This window comes from Moschus berezovskii, chromosome 14 (assembly GCF_049115385.1).
Source record: "Moschus berezovskii isolate FMDL1 chromosome 14, NW_MosBer_1.0, whole genome shotgun sequence".
Lineage (NCBI taxonomy): Eukaryota > Metazoa > Chordata > Mammalia > Artiodactyla > Moschidae > Moschus > Moschus berezovskii.
In genome coordinates, this window is record NC_142473.1 from 60869738 (window position 1) to 60885500 (window position 15763).

The 15763-nt window shown below is 55.5% G+C and overlaps 1 protein-coding gene across 1 annotated transcript in view; it reads left to right on the forward strand.

Moving 5' to 3' along the window:
* CAPN5 (calpain 5) overlaps positions 1-14824 on the forward strand; it is a 55791-nt gene extending 40967 nt beyond the window's left edge. The window contains exons 4-13 of the mRNA XM_055423742.2: positions 30-238; positions 3430-3622; positions 4431-4624; positions 5306-5383; positions 6804-6999; positions 7659-7781; positions 8945-9141; positions 10216-10331; positions 10838-10974; positions 12251-14824. Coding sequence (XP_055279717.2) covers positions 30-238; positions 3430-3622; positions 4431-4624; positions 5306-5383; positions 6804-6999; positions 7659-7781; positions 8945-9141; positions 10216-10331; positions 10838-10974; positions 12251-12433 — 1626 coding nt within the window. The 3' untranslated portion in view covers positions 12434-14824. The remainder of the gene's footprint in view (positions 1-29; positions 239-3429; positions 3623-4430; positions 4625-5305; positions 5384-6803; positions 7000-7658; positions 7782-8944; positions 9142-10215; positions 10332-10837; positions 10975-12250) is intronic.
* The last annotated feature ends 939 nt before the right edge of the window (positions 14825-15763 follow it).

Sequence of the window (15763 nt, forward strand, 5' to 3'; positions counted from 1 at the left end):
GTCCCCATCCTGCCTCTCTCCCCATCCAGGTCATCCCAGACTGGAAGGAGCAGGAGTGGGACCCCGAGAAGCCCAATGCCTACGCGGGCATCTTCCACTTCCACTTCTGGCGCTTCGGGGAGTGGGTGGATGTGGTCATCGATGACCGGCTGCCCACGGTCAACAACCAGCTCATCTACTGCCACTCCAGCTCCCGCAATGAGTTCTGGTGTGCCCTGGTGGAGAAGGCCTATGCCAAGTAGGTGCCAGTGGGGGTGGGTGGGCGGCCTGGCTGGGGTGGCACTGTTCATGGGCTCTGGGGGTCTTCATCTCACTGCAGCCACACACACACAGAGGTGAGGGGCAGGTGCAGACACAGCAAGTTCAGAGCCCGGTCCCAGAGCACAGCCAGCTGAACCTTCGCCGGTCACTGCAGCCACACACACACAGAGGTGAGGGGCAGGTGCAGACACAGCAAGTTCAGAGCCCGGTTCCAGAGCACAGCCAGCTGAACCTTCGCCGGGCGCGGTAGAGGCCCGGACTGAAGGGTCCCCAGGCACCTCATGGCAGGTCCTCATATCGTTACTCGCTTCTGCCTGGGAAGACCGAGGCCCAGGCAGGTGTCCTGCCTGGGAGGCAGAGCCAGCAGCTCCATTTCAGTTGATGGTTCTTTTCCAAAGACCCAAGTTGCCAAGCCCTCCTTGGAGGCCTTGTTGGGTCTGTGCTGTCTCCAAGCCAGGCTGGTCGAGGAGGTTGGGCCAAACCCCTGCCTGTTCTGCTCCCTGGGCCTCCTCCTCCACCCGTCAGTCTGTCTGCCAGACTGTGCAGCCCTTCTAGCTTTGCTGACCCCTCCTTCTGCTCTGTGCCAGGCCCTGTGTTGCCAGCACGGCCTTGAGCAAAGGTTTGCTGAACTGTGGAAGGCTTCGGGGTGGAGTGACCTGCCCAGGCCCTGCAGGGCAGGTGCAGGCCTGGGGCAGGATGGCCAGCAGGGTCAGAGACCAGTTGCTGGCTCTGTAGGAGCCTCTCCCTGGTTCCTCCTTCCAGACGCATTTGTCCCTCTCCTGGGACAGGGTGTGTGTGTGTGTGTGTGTGTGTGTGTGTGTGTGTGTGTAAATGTAAAGGGAAAAAACAAAAACTCCATCATCAAACCCATTAAGGAAGCTTCCACTTTTAATCTTAAGAAAGCAAACCCGCCCCCTGGTGGTCACTTGGTCACCGGGTTCCTAGGTGCAGGCTCCTCCCATGCTGGGAGACCCACTCAGTGACTTGGTAGGCTTGCTCTTTTTTTTTTTTAATAAAAGTTTTATTATTTTTTAAAAAGATTTTATTATTTTAAAAAATTGTCCAAAATATAATTTTGACCATGTGTAAGTGTAAAATTCAGTGGCGTCAGTTACAGTCACAGTGCTTTGTACCCATCATCACTGTCATAGTCAGTATAGACGGTGATGGTTTTTCATCATCCTCAACATAAACTCTGTGACCCACTAAACAATAACTCCCTTTTCATCCCTTCTCCCAACCTTGGGAACCTCCATTCTGCTTTTCTTCTCAATGAATTTTCCTATTCCAGGTAGCTCATGTAAGTGGAATATTTGTCCTCCTGTGTCTGCCTTATTTCAATTAGCGTAACGTTTTCTGGGTCCATCTATGTTGTGGCATATATCTAACTTCTGTTCCTCTTTATGGATGAGTAGTATTCTGTTGTCTGTGTGTGCTACGTTTTGTTTTGTCTGTTTGTTGGTAGACACTTGGGTTGTTTCCACATGCTTAGTATTAGGAATAATGTTGCTATGAACATTGGTGTGCAAATATCCGTTTGAGTGTCTGCCTTCAGGTCTGTGTAATATATATTGCGCTGGCCAAAAAGCTCATTTGGGTTTTTCCGAAAGATGTTATGGACAAACCTGAATGATCTTTTCAGCCAATCCAGTATCTAGACATGAATTCCCATCATATTATAGTTATGTGTTTACATTAAAAAAAATTTTGTAGAGTACTTTTATTTATTTGTTCATAAATTTTGGTTGTGCCATGCCGCATGCAGTATCTTAGTTCCCTGACCAGGGGTTGAACCCATGCCCCCTGCATTGGGATTGTGGAGTCTTAACCACTGGACCACCAGGAAAGTCCCTATGTTTACACTTTTGAGAAACCACCAAGTTGTTCTCCACAGAGGGCTGTACAATTTATGCTTGCTTTTTTTTTTTTTAAAGTTTGTTTATTTTTTAGATTATAAAATGAATATGTGTCTGTTACAGCAAATCCAGAAAATACAGAAAGCCATGCAGAGGATAATAAAACTCTCCCATATTCCTATAGAGTCTCCTAGGCCGCTGCTCTCCGCTCCCCAGTTCTGGGCCATCTGGATTAATAAATGAGGCAGCTCCTCAGCTCGGGACAGCATGACATTGTCCCCTCAAGGTCCCCCGCCTGCATGTCTCCATTTCCTCCCTTTGCTCTCCCCACGCCCTCCTCCACCACTGGCAGCTCTTCTAACATCTTTGATGCCTCTTTTGTTTGTTGGTTACTTTTCAAAACCTGTGCTGGTGTTCTGCGGGCGTATGAAATGACATTTTGCCAGATATCCCATTTTGCTTCTCACATCCACATTCAGTATTCTGCCTTTAAGACCCTGACCCTAAAGGAGCCACAACTGTATCTGTAGCATCCAACATGTTGCCCATGGTGTACTGTGCTCAGTTGCTCAGTCATGTCCAGCTCTTTGCAACCCCCTGGACAGTAGCTCACCAGGCTCCTCTGTCCATTCTCCAGGCAAAGATACCAGAATGGGTTGCCATTTCCTACTCCAGGAGATCTTCTTGACTCCAGGGATAGAACTTGCATCTCGTATGTCTCCTGCATTGGCAGATTCTTTCCACTGCGCCACCTGGAGTAGATGCTTAATCTTTTTGAAATGAAATATTGTATGCATTTTAGACATAATTGGAATCCGACTGTCTTGCTTTTTCTAATGTTACTAGAAAGCACTAGCATTTTCCCTGCAGTAAGAATTCTTTTAGTGTTTTGCTCAGTGGCTGCTTAATGTTCCAGAGTTGAGATGTAGCATTAGCTTTTAAAATCAATTCCCTGTTGTTAGACATTTAGATGATATCCAGTTTTACATTGTTATTAATAATGTTAGTCATCCAGAAATGATATGTCAAAAGACATATGAACTTTTAACAATTTTGAAAAGAATTGCTGGATTTCTAGACAGCTAAGTTTGGAAGATGAGGCTGTGAAGGCAAAGGGGTATTTGAGTGACAAAATGGTGTGGTTCATGGGATGGATGTTGGCCTCGGAGCCAGAGACCTGAGTTTTGGTATTAGCTCTGTTGTGTGACCTGCTGTGTGACCTTAGTCGTTCTTTTGACCTCTCTGAGTCTTAGAAATCTCACCTATAAGGCTGGGGAATGTGAGCTACGAGTTCTTTCCACATTGCTTCCAGGCTGGCAGGCTGTTACCAGGCCCTGGATGGAGGCAACACAGCGGATGCGTTGGTGGACTTCACAGGTGGGGTTTCTGAGCCCATCGACTTGACTGAGGGTGATTTTGCCAACGATGAGGCCAAGAGGAACCAGCTCTTTGAGCGTGTGCTGAAAGTGCACAGCCGGGGAGGCCTCATCAGCGCCTCCATCAAGGTGAGCACACAGAGACAAGCCCCAGAGGCTACCCCCACAACCCTTCATCGACCTGATTGGGGTGGGGGCTGACTATGGCTTCCCAGGCAGAGCCCCTACTGAGGTTGGCTCATAAATCAGACCCTCAGCCTCATGGGAGGAGGGGAGCAGTTAGAGAGTGCAACCCCTTCCCAGGGCTGGACAGCACAAGCCTCAGGCCCCCTGCCCTAAGGCCTTGCCCACATTGTTCAACCAGCACCCCCATTCTGGCCTTCTCATATTGGAGACATGGGTGTGTGTACATTTGAGAGTCCCTCAGCCAAGCTTTGAAACAATCAAGCCAAGAGGCGGCTGGAAGTGGGGAGGGAGCCCCTTCCACCTGCTGGCACAGGCTTGGGAGCTGCAAGAGGATCGTCTTATTTCACTGACTGCTCGTGTTTTGGGTGGGAAAGTGAGGACTCAAGCAGAATTTGAACCCATGCTTGGCTGACCAAGTGGTGTATTGATAAAACGACTATCTGGAAAATTAAAAAGCCCTGATTGGCTGACTTCAGTGGTGTAAATACTCCCACCATGGTTGATATTGAGCTAATGTTTTAACAGCCAGGTTGCAGAATTGCGTCCGTGCTAGGGGCCTCCAGCACAGCTGCGGGCTGACCCCACTGCAGGTCCCAGCCTTCGTAAAGGGCTGTGAATGCCAGGTCAGCCCCTAACGGCAGAGGAAGGAGGTCGTCGGGGCGCCCTTCCCGCCCCGTCCTGTAGGGGGCGGTGTGCCCCTGCTCCCGCTGGAGCCCTACAGGCCCCGCCTCTGAGCATGTGTGTCCCACAGGCAGTGACAGCGGCAGACATGGAGGCCCGGCTGGCGTGTGGCCTGGTGAAGGGCCACGCGTACGCCATCACGGATGTGCGCAAGGTGCGCCTGGGCCACGGCCTGCTGGCCTTCTTCAAGTCGGAGAAGCTGGACATGATCCGCCTGCGCAACCCCTGGGGCGAGCGGGAGTGGAACGGGCCCTGGAGCGACACGTGAGGCCCGGGGCGGGGGCGTGGGTGGGGCGGTGGGAGGGGAAGCACGGGGCAGGCCCCAGGTGGGTGGGCCGAGGGCCGGGGGCTCGGGCAAGGACCGGGTGGGCTTCCTGGAGGAGGTGGCACCAGGCCTGGCGCCTTGAAGGATTTGGGGGGAGGGTGACATGAGGAGAAGACCGTCTTTGGAGGGGCGTGTGGGGGTGGATTCAGTGTGGGTGGAGGTCTGGAGGTGGGGAGGAGCTGATTCCTTAGGGGATGCGGAGACCCCTCTGGTGCAACAGTGAGGAAAGCAGGAAGGGAGGCCCCCAGGGGTGGGAATGGGACTGACTGCCCTGTGCTTGGCTCATGGCCCTGGTGAGGCCAGGAGAGGAGTGGAGCCCAGAGCCCCATTGAAGGAGCTCCCTTCGTTGAGAGTCAGCTCCCCCTTCTCCCTGAGCCTGAAGCTTGGCTCCCAGACCCCCAGGTCCTGGCATGGTGGCAGCCCGCAGTTACCTGCAAGAGTGGGCAGAGAAGGCTTCTTGGAGAGGGACTGGGCATGGCCCTGTGCCCCCGACCGCCCTCACGCTGATGGAGGCCTGTTGCTGAGCCATCCCTCACGCCTCCTGTCCCTCGCCGGGGTGGCTCTGATGGGGTTCCTCCTCTGATCCTCTCCCCTCTTGCCTCTCTGTGCTCGCATCCCAGCTCAGAGGAGTGGCAGAAGGTGAGCAAGAGTGAGCGGGAGAAGTTGGGTGTGACCGTGCAGGATGACGGCGAGTTCTGGTGAGTGTGCCCTTGCCCAGGGCAGGTGTCCAGGGCTGAGAGGGCACCCTCCCGTGTGCCAGGCAGGGAGCACTGGACAGGATGGCAGGAGTCAGGGCTCTAGCCAGTGCCTCACAGTCAAATTGTCGTGTGACCTTGGACAAGTCACGGCATCTCTTTGGGCCTGTTCCTTCCCCTGTGAAGTGAATTGGGCAGAATGGACCATTTTGTCCCCATAGTTCCCCACTTCCCACCTCAGGGGACCCTGGGCTGCTCTGGTACCCAGGCGGAGCCCTCGGCAAGTAGACCAGGGTACTAGACCAGGTACTAGTGGGCAACTGACCAGAGGACCTAGGGCGCATGACTGCCTGATGCCAAGAGCAGGTAGGAAGAGGAGAGGCCTCACAGAGGAGCTAAGACTCAGGGTGCAAAGGAGCCTTGTGGAGACCCAGCCCAGAGGCAAGAGAGCATGGTTTGGGGAGAGTGAGTTCAGGGAGGCCAGGCAGGTGGGCTGGGAAGCTCGTAGCAGCCTGGCTTAGAGAGCATATTCGTGATCACTGCATTCATTCACTGTTGCGTTCATTCATTCCACGTTTAGCCCTGGCTGTATGCTAGGCTCAGTGTCTTTCTTCAGCAGGACACTTTATTTGGAGACTGAGCCACTTCCTGGAGGGGTACCCTGTGTGTGGGAGATGCTGTGAGGGCCCCAGGCAGACCCAGAGGCAGGTGGCAGTGATCCTGGCACCCTAGTGCGGTCCCCTCCTGCAGGTGTCGGGGGAGCCGCTGCAGGAAAGCCCCCTAGGCCCTCTGGTCTGGGCTCCTGTGGACGAGATCCACTTGGCCTAGTCTGGCTCAGGGGCTAGTTGAATTAAAACAGCAGTAGAAAACCCTCATCAGGAATGGGAAGAATTTCTCGTAAGGCCTTTCTTGTGTATCTTCACCCTTGATGCATATATGTGCATGTTCTCATGTATGTGCACCCTTGAAGGGGGGTGGGCCCTTTCCCTCCTCCCGCTTAGGCTGCTGGAGGGGTGGCAGCGTCCTGGTCCCCGCAGCTCACCTACCAAGGGGTTCCCACCACTGGCTGTGGACTATAATGGATGGAAATATGCTGTATAAACTGTAGAGGGCTGTACATATCAGTTATTCGTACTAGTAATGATTGTAACAGCCAGCCTTTGCCAACTCCTTTCTGCCAGAAGTTGTACTACATGTTTTTATCGCATAGCTTAATTCCTGTGCCAACTCTGCGAAGTAGTCAGCCGCTGTTAGATTGATGCCCATTTTACAAAGCAGGAGACTGAGGCCACAAGAGACGTGAAGGGTCGCTGTGAAGCCATGTCTGTGCTCACACTGTGTGGGTCATGGTCCAGAGGATGTGGGGTGAGTGGGTAGCTGGCAGGGAGGGGGACCGGCCGGCTCAGCTGCTTGCCATACCCAGGATGACCTTCGAGGACTTGTGCCGCTACTTCACGGACATCATCAAGTGCCGTCTGATCAACACGTCTTACCTGAGCATCCACAAGACGTGGGAGGAGGCCCGGCTGCGTGGCGCTTGGACGCGGCACGAGGACCCACTGCAGAACCGGAGCGGGGGCTGCATTAACCACAAGGACACCTTCTTCCAGAACCCGCAGGTGGGCCTCCTTGGGGACCCCTGCCCACCGCCCCTTGAGCAGCTGTGGGGCCCCCACCAAAGTCCTGCCATGGCCTCATGTGTGACCCTGGGTACATCCCTATTCCTCCATGGATCTCAGCACATCTGTTTGTACAGTGGGGTTGGATGGGCATGTCTGGGTGGTCCTGTCACCCCCAACCTCATGGTCTGACCTGCACGTGGTCAAGATGAGGAAACAGGCCCTGAGGACTAATGAGTGTCCTGACAAGAGCTATAGGGACATTTTATTTAGAGGCTGAGCTCAGGCTCAGATCCCTTGTTTCCACACACGGTGCTGCTCCTTCCGGGGGACCTCAGCCAGGCTGACTCCCCACAGGGACCCCTCCTCTGCAGCCTCCTTGGTCATGATCCTGGAACCCACCTAGTCCCCATTCCTGGTGTCATTGAGCACCACCTGCTCCGTGAAATCTTGAAGTCTTAGAGCTGAGCATCCATCATCTCCCCAAGTCCTGCCACCCCACATGCAGGGGTGGGCATTGGCAGCCCATCTCACAGATGAGGGACTGAGGCTTGGAGAGGGGAGGTGACGCCCAAGCGCACACAGTTTCTGGAGCCAGTGGGCCCATCTTCTTTGGTGTGGCCTCACTGCATGTCCCTCTTTCTCTGCCCCACCCACAGTACATCTTTGATGTCAAAAAGCCAGAAGATGAAGTGCTGATTTGCATCCAGCAGCGGCCAAAACAGTCCACCCGCCGGGGCGGCAAGGGTGAAAATCTGGCCATCGGCTTCGACATCTACAAGGTGAGGCCAGCCGCACCCCTGCTCTGGGTGAGGAGAGTCCGAGCTGCCTGGGCCTGGGGGAGAACATTCTGGAACACTTTGGCCTCCGGCCTCACCATGTCAACCTGGACACATTGGCTGATGCCCTGGGCATGCTGTGACACGGGTCTTGTTTCAGTCCCCACAGACGCCCAGCCTGCCTTGCACTGGCCTCATGGGAACTCACAGCCTGACTTCTTCCTGCCCCAGAACCACAGGCTGTCTGGACAGGAAAGGGGAGGATTGCTGGTGGTCGGGGCTGGGCTGTGGGAGGCCCCACGCTGCTCCCTCCCTCAGAGCTCTGGTCCCCTTGAGTCGGAGGCCTTGCTGGGCACTGGGAGGAGGCATCCTGGGCAGAGCCAGGTGGGGTTCCCACCGGCCGCTCCCTGACTGGGGCCCCAAGACCTTCCACATGTTGTGATGCCCTGCATGTGATGACACTCAGCATAGAGGGACAGTGTGGGCCTGCCAGACACCAAGAGCCCAGTGAAACCACGTGTATCTGCTAGGTCCATGGCCCGAGTTGAGGCCCTGGCCTTTGGTATGCTGGGCTGTATTATGACAGTTTGTTCATGTCAGTGTGTTGGGACACTCACTGTGTGCTAATATTGTGACTTTGACGTGGCATGACCTTTGCTGATGTGACTGTAGCTTATCATGGTGCTTATTCCAGGAATGAAATGGTCTAGCATATCCTGTTAGCTGGTGATGTCATTTCTGGGCACATGCTGTGACCTCTACAGACAGTGCTACTTGGTTCTGTTATGATGTCAGAAACCCCACGGACATTGTCACCAGGGGGATTCCCATTGCCACTGCCTCCCACCCCAACAGCTTCATGAGATATAATTCACAGACCATGTGATTCACTCATTTAAAGTGTATTCATAGAGTTGTGCGGCCATCACCACAGTCAACTTTAAGACACTTTCATCACCTGCAAAAGAAACCTCACGCCCTTTAGCCGATATTACCCAGTGTCATCCACCTGGTCCCCCCACCGCCCCCTCCCCCAGCCCTAGGCAGAGGCTGGTCTACTTCTGACTGTAGATTTGCCTATTCTGGTCACGAGGGGGAGGGCGATTGGAGATGTGGGGTGGGATGAGAGGGGGCTCTGTGAGACCCAGCGCTTCTGTCCCCGGCAGGTGGAGGAGAACCGCCAGTACCGCATGCACAGCCTGCAGCACAGGGCCGCCAGCTCCATCTACATCAACTCCCGCAGCGTCTTCCTGCGCACAGAGCAGCCCGAGGGCCGCTACGTCATCATCCCCACCACCTTCGAGCCAGGCCACACTGGCGAGTTCCTGCTCCGAGTCTTCACTGACGTGCCCTCCAACTGCCGGTGTGTGGGGGCCGGCCAGGCCCAGGGCCACTCCAGGCTGACCCACCATATGCAGCCCAGACATGTTCAGTGTCGTCCCACGGCGTGGAGCCTGGGCCTCCAGCCTCCCTGGGCCGACATCAGCATCCATCTCTTTTGCTTTTCCCTCCTCCCTATCCCAGCCCCTGTCATCCACGTGAAGGAACAACTGCTAACGTGTGCACGGCTCTTCTTTAAAAAGAAGCTTTCTCTCATGTTGTTTGCTCCTCCTGAACCCGGGGTGGGAGGTCTGACCCCTCCACTTTACAGATCAGAATTGCGGATTGAGGTTGGGGTGGATTTCTAAGGTCATGCGGTCAGTGGTTGAGTATTACTAGGTAGACCCTGAAACCACCCCCAAGCCTGACTCGGTACATCCCCGTGTGTCCCCACACTGCCCTCCCACCTGCTAGGCAGCCCAGAGTCCCACATCCCAGACTGGGGAGGCACTTTGTGGAATCAGTGGACCTCGGTCCGGCCAGTCTGTGCTGTGTGGGCAAGGCCTTTTCCCCAGTGAGCCTCAGTAAGTAAGTGTTAGTTGTGTCCGACTCTTTGAGACGCTATTGACTGTAGCCTGCCGGGCTTCTCTGTCCATGCAATTTTTCCAGGCAAGAATACTGGAGTGTGTAGCCATTCTTTTCTCTAGGAGGTCTTCCCAGTCTAGGGATCGAATCTCAATCTCCCGTATATGCAGCCAGATTCTTTACCATCTGATTCACCAGGGAAGCCCAGTGAGCCTGATGCTTCTTAGTGTGTAAAATGGGCCTAATAGTTACCTAGCTCTCAGGACTTTGTGAGGATTAGAAACAATATCTGCTTCATCCCAGCAGAGTGCTTGGCACTCTGTAACGCATAGCACACTGCTTTTCCCTGGGGGAGGAGGGGGCACCCTGGGGTCAGGATGCAACATCAGGAAGCTGACGGGGGTTTGTTTGCCCGAGTCCAGCATTGTGTGGACTCAGCACTGCTCCTGCCCCTGCCTCGCCCTCAAATCCCCTGACTTTCCGCCTTCCTGGTCTCTCCATCACCTCCCACCTCTTCTCTGCCCTGCACCAGGGAGCTGCGCCTGGACGAGCCTCCCCGCACCTGCTGGAGCTCCCTGTGCGGCTATCCCCAGCAGGTGACCCAGGTACACGTCTTGAGGGCCGCAGGTCTCAAAGACTCCCCGACAGGTGAGCTTGCCTGGAGAAAGCCCCCAGCCCTCATCCCCCAGCCACAGACACAGCCTCCATAGCTCTCCTGCTCTTACTGAATGAGAAAGCTTTCCTGACATCCACTTTGGGCCCAGCCTTGGGATGAAGCTGGGCACACTGAGCGGGGCAGTTTCTGCCACCTGCCCGTGGACAGTCTCCAGTGTGCGGGGCAGTCAATGCAGGATCAGGCAGCTGGGAGGGAGGGTTCAGGGAAGGCTTCCTAGAGGAAGTGGCCTTTCTACAGGTCGTGGAGATGTTAAGGTATGAAGCCTGGTGCTCTGGGAAGGGGGAACAGCCTTGGTAAAGGTATGGAGGCCAGAGATTACCAGTGAACCCCTTCTTATCTCTGGAAGTTAGGGAGTTGGGCAGGCTCTGGTCTCCCTTCTCCTGAAAACATGAGCCCAGGCTTCTGATTCCTGAGTTCTGTCTCATCCGGACCCTGCCCCAGCCCCTACCCTCACCCCATTGCCCACTCCCTCTTTCAGGGGCTAACTCTTACGTGATCATCAAGTGTGAGGGGGACAAAGTCCGCTCGGCCGTGCAGAAGGGCACCTCGACACCTGAGTATGATGTGAAAGGCGTCTTCTACCGCAAGAAGCCGAGCCAGCCCATCACTGTGCAGGTGAGTCGTCCTGTCTGGCGTCTCTCCTAGGCTCCTGGCCTCATGTTTCCCCACTCAGAATGGCTGAGCTCAGTGTGGCAGGGACCACAGGGACCCAGGAACGCTGGGTTCTTGTTCCCGTTCTGTGCCTGACCTGGTGTGGCCTTGAGAATTCTCCTGCCTGTCCCTCCTGGAGCCCCGGAGTCCCCTCCATGGGCTGGGTGAATGGGGGTGGATAAGCTGGAGTGATTGTGGGACACAGCAGGGTCAGTCTCCCAGCCACAGACAGTGTCATCTCTGCCCACCTTGCCCCAAAGCCTTGGGAGTTGTTCCTTAAATTCCCCAGGTGGCAGATGGAGGGGGTGGCTGTTGCCTGAGAGCAGAGGATCAGAAAGCCAGGGTCCTGGGGCTTCCTGGTGGTCCAGTGGTAAAGAATCTGCTTACCAATGCAGGAGACAGGTTCAATCCCTGGTCCAGGAAGATCCCACATGCCGCGGAGCAACTAAGCCCGTGTGCCACAACTGCTGAGCCTGTGCTCTAGAGCCTGGAAGCTGAGACTTGCTGAAACCTGAGCACCCTAGAGCCTGTGTTCCACAACAAGAGAAGCCACTTTGCAAAGAGAAGCCCGCGCAGCATAACTAGAGAGTAGTCCCTGCTCGCTGGAACTAGAGAAAAGCCTGTGCAGCAATGAAGACCCAGCACAACCAAAAACAAATGATAAAATTAAAAAATAAAAAAGAAACCCAGGGTTCAGGACGTGTGCTTCCGTACCCTCTCAGGCCAAGGTGGCCATGATTCTGAGCTCATTGACAGGAAGCTGTGTCCCCAAGACCCAGGCCAGCATCTCTCCGGTGAGAAACCATCTGTACACAAATGCCTGGGGACCCTGGGGAAGCTACCGCGCTGGGTCCCGCTGGATCTAATCACAGACCCATAGATGTTGGGGTTGAAAGGACCCGTCGGGGCCACTGATCCAACCCTCATACTAAAGATGGGGAAACCAGAGCAGGGGGTGTATCGCTTGTCCAAGGTCACCCAAGGTCAACAGCAGAGCTAATAGTGACAGACTTTATACATGGAGGGGAGCTTTGACAGATGGAAGGAAGCCAGAGGCTCCGGAAGGGGCGCAGCCTTGCCCAAGGTCCTGGTGAGGCAGAGGCAGTGCAGAGCTTCTTTTCCTTCGCCCATCTTGCGCCGCAGGAAGGAGACTCAAGGCTCTGCCACTGTTGCCGCACCCCCATAGACCTATACTCTTCTCCTCCGCGATGACCCTGCACCATCCTCTGTCTCTTTCCAGATCTGGAACCACCGAGTCCTGAAAGATGAGTTCCTGGGCCAGGTGCACCTGAAGGCCAACGCGGACGACCTCCAGGCCCTGCACACCCTCCACCTCCGGGACCGCAGCAGCCGGCAGCCCAGCGACCTGCCGGGCACCGTTGCTCTGCGTGTGCTCAGCAGCGCCTCCCTCACGGCCGTCTGATACCCGCCCATCTACCTGCACCTGCAGCTGTCATCACCATCTGCATGTCCCCAACCTGGCCAGGGACTCTCCTGGGAGCAGGACACCGGGGTCCTTTTCCCACCTTTGCACTGACCTGCTGTGTGACCTTGGGAGGTCTCTGCCCCTCTCTGGGCCTCAGTGTCCCAAGGACCCCAAAGCATTCCCTTCTCATGGAAGAGTCTTCTTGCCTGAGATTTAAAATAGCACCCCCTACCCCAACTGCCACCATGGCTAAGGGACTCTGTCCATTGAAAACCTTTTCCCAAGGCCCTGCTGTCCGCCAATGGAGTGCCACGATGTCACTTGTTTACACAAACTGCCACATCCCCAAGGCCCACCCTTGTCCCACGTGTGCCCAGGGCCTGCCCCTGTGTCCCAGACTTGCTGTCTCTGTCACCTTCATCTGGTTTTCTAGCCACCTTGAAAGGCTGCTTGGCTCTTGGGTTCCTGCTCAGGCTGGAATTAGAGAAGTGTGCAGGTGACATCTGTCCGTTCTCCAATCCTACCCACTCACCTGCCTGTCGTTCAGTTATTCAAAGGAGATTTGCCAAATGAATAAACAGTGTCCGTGAGACCCCAGATGGAGTCAGGCCCCTCCCCACAGCTGCGGGAGACCTGGCAGCCATCCTGGACCTTGCCTCTGCTCTTAGGTCCTCTCAGAGGCAGATGCCCAGAGGGGCTGCAGTCACCTTCTCCTTCTAGGTTCCAATTTCATTCCCAGCCTCTGGAGAGGCAGTGGCAGTGGTGTCGGGGAAGGGCGTCCTGCCCCCACTGCCCTGATGTGGGAAGGAGTGTGTCTGGTGTAGTGGGCCAGCAGGTGGAGGGCAGCGTGGGGACTCCATGGGAGGCACACGCTCCCAGGGCACACTCTGCTGCAAGACCTGGGCTTTTCCTCGGAGCAGAGGCTCTGGGATGGTGGTCTCCAGCCTGCAGGGCTCAGGTCGCCCATCACGCTTGGCAGGAGATGGTAAATCCACTTCCTGACCAGAGACACCTCCACCAACATTCCCCCCAAAAACGCGGCTGAGGAGCCATATAACCCTCTTGCTGCCTGGACCAAAATGCTCCTTTCAGTCCTCAATGTTTTGTATTCTTTCCGTTTTAACTTTCAATTTTAACCAGGGATTTTTAAAGGAAAGCTGAAAGCATGAACCCTTTTTTCTTCTTAAACTCCACTTCCTGTGATCCTCTGATTTTATTTTGATCTTCTTGGGGAGGGATGTGAGCGAGGTCATACCTTCTCAGAGGAGTTCTGGAGGTGGATAAAGAAGACGGGTTTGTATTGGGATGTTTTGCCAACCGGCGTCAGCTGTGTTCTTAGAGTGTCAGGGCTGTGGTCAGTTTTGGGTCTCTTCTATGCCCTTCTTGGGCTCCAGGCCAGGTGATGTAAATGAAAAAGTCCAGTTGATTCAAGATGGGGAATTCCTGTGGCCTTGCTGGGAATTCCTTCAAGGAAACCTGACTTTTCAGCTCCAGATCTGGCTCCTTGGTGCAGTGTCCTGGCTGGATCTGCTGGATCCTTGACTTTGCCTCCTTACTCCGGCCCACTCTGCCCCTGTGTCCTGGTCCTGGGACATGGGAGGGGCCAGGAACTGAAGGACAAGGAGGTCCTTTTCCTGAACCTGAGCCTAGGGTGAGGACTTTGTGTGTGACCAGGAGCAAGTTGCTTAAACCTCCTGTGCCTCGATTTCCCCCTTCTGTAAAGTGGGGCCAATAATTCTCATTTGTCAGCACTCTTCCTAACAAGTGCTGAATAAGGGCAAAACAGTATCCTTTCTCTGTGTATCTCTGTATGTGTATGCACTATACACGGTCATGTAATCACCACTTCTCAATGTCTATTGGAAAGGAAGAGTTGGGTGGAGAGGCGAGGGCCAGATAGGCCAGCCTGGGACCTCTGGGGCCCACACGTGGGTCTTTGCTCAGCCATGTGCCCCTGGGCTATGGGGGAAACCAGGACCAACTGGGTGATCTGCCTGGGGGCTGGGCACTGTCCCCTGCCCGCTTCTCAAACAAAGCTGGCTCAGCAGTCCTGCCCTTGCTTCCCACCCCTTTGGGTGGGCCAGGCTGGCTCCTGGCTGTGTGATGATCTGGGTCCCAGGAGGTCCTGGGGCCTGGGTATGTGAAGATGGAGGTCTTTCAGGCTGGGCTGGAGGTTGGGTGGGGAGAGCAGCTGCCCTGCTTGCTTGGTGCAGTCTGCAGCTCACCGGGTCCTCAAGTCCCCATTTGAAGATGGGTGGGGCCCCTGCTCTGTGCCCCCCTGACCTGGGTGACTTCCGTGCCACCCTGACTCACCCCTCAGGGCCGAGCTCAGGGTCAGGTGAGTGGAGACCTGTTCTGTTCTCAGAATAAATGTTACCACGATTCCAGAAAGGCCTTCCTGTGTCTTTGTCCCTGGAATGACAGTGAAGGGGACGTTTCCTGGGCCTGGGGGACTGTCCTCTGGTCTGAGAGTCGCGTGATGCAGTTGCAGCTGAGGCTGGACCCTGCTCTCCCTCGCTCCCCGGGGGGGATCGGGGTTGCCGTCATAGGGATCACTCAGTTGTCCCTTCCCCTGGCCTTCTTCCGCGTCTGTCCCAGGCACTGGGGGTGCAGACAGCCACGGTGCCTCCAGTGGGGCAGTCTACAGGCTGGTGAGGGACACACAGAATGAGTGGTGAGGCGGTGTGGGAGCCTGCTGGGGGCAGGAATGGGGGGCAGTTGCATGAAGGAGGCCAAAAAGGAGATGGGCTTGTGGGGGCACAGATGGGGGGTGGACCAGAGTGGAGGCTGCTGGTGGGAAGATGCCGGCAGCTCAAGCCAGAAAGTCAGGGCTGGCGGTGAGGAGAAACCAGGTCGATTTTGCAGATAGAAGGGACAGAACTTGGTGACTGGGTTGAGGGAGGGGAACGAGAGAGAGAGAACTGAACTAAGACCAGTATTTCCCGCCAAGACGGAGAGGAGGACATGATGAATGAGGTGCCCACCTTAGCTTAGCGCCTGGCCCCTGGTGGGTGCTGAGTGGTTGTAGCTAGACAGCATCTGGAGAGAAACATGCCCCACCCTCACCCCCTCACTACTCCCTCCATCCCTGCACTCTGCCTGGAGCACCATTTCCTCTCCAGGGTTCAGTTTTCCCATCAGTGTGAGGCTGACACCTATTGCCCGCCCACTCTGGGACGCTTGGCAAGAGATGATTAGGGGGGTGCTAGGTACCAAGAAGAACCTCCCCAGATGGCGGGTGGGAGTCCAGCAGCGAGGATGGGGTCCGGGAGCAACTCCTATCATGGGCAGCTGGTCAAATGCACTCCCGCAGCCAGGGGTCTTCAG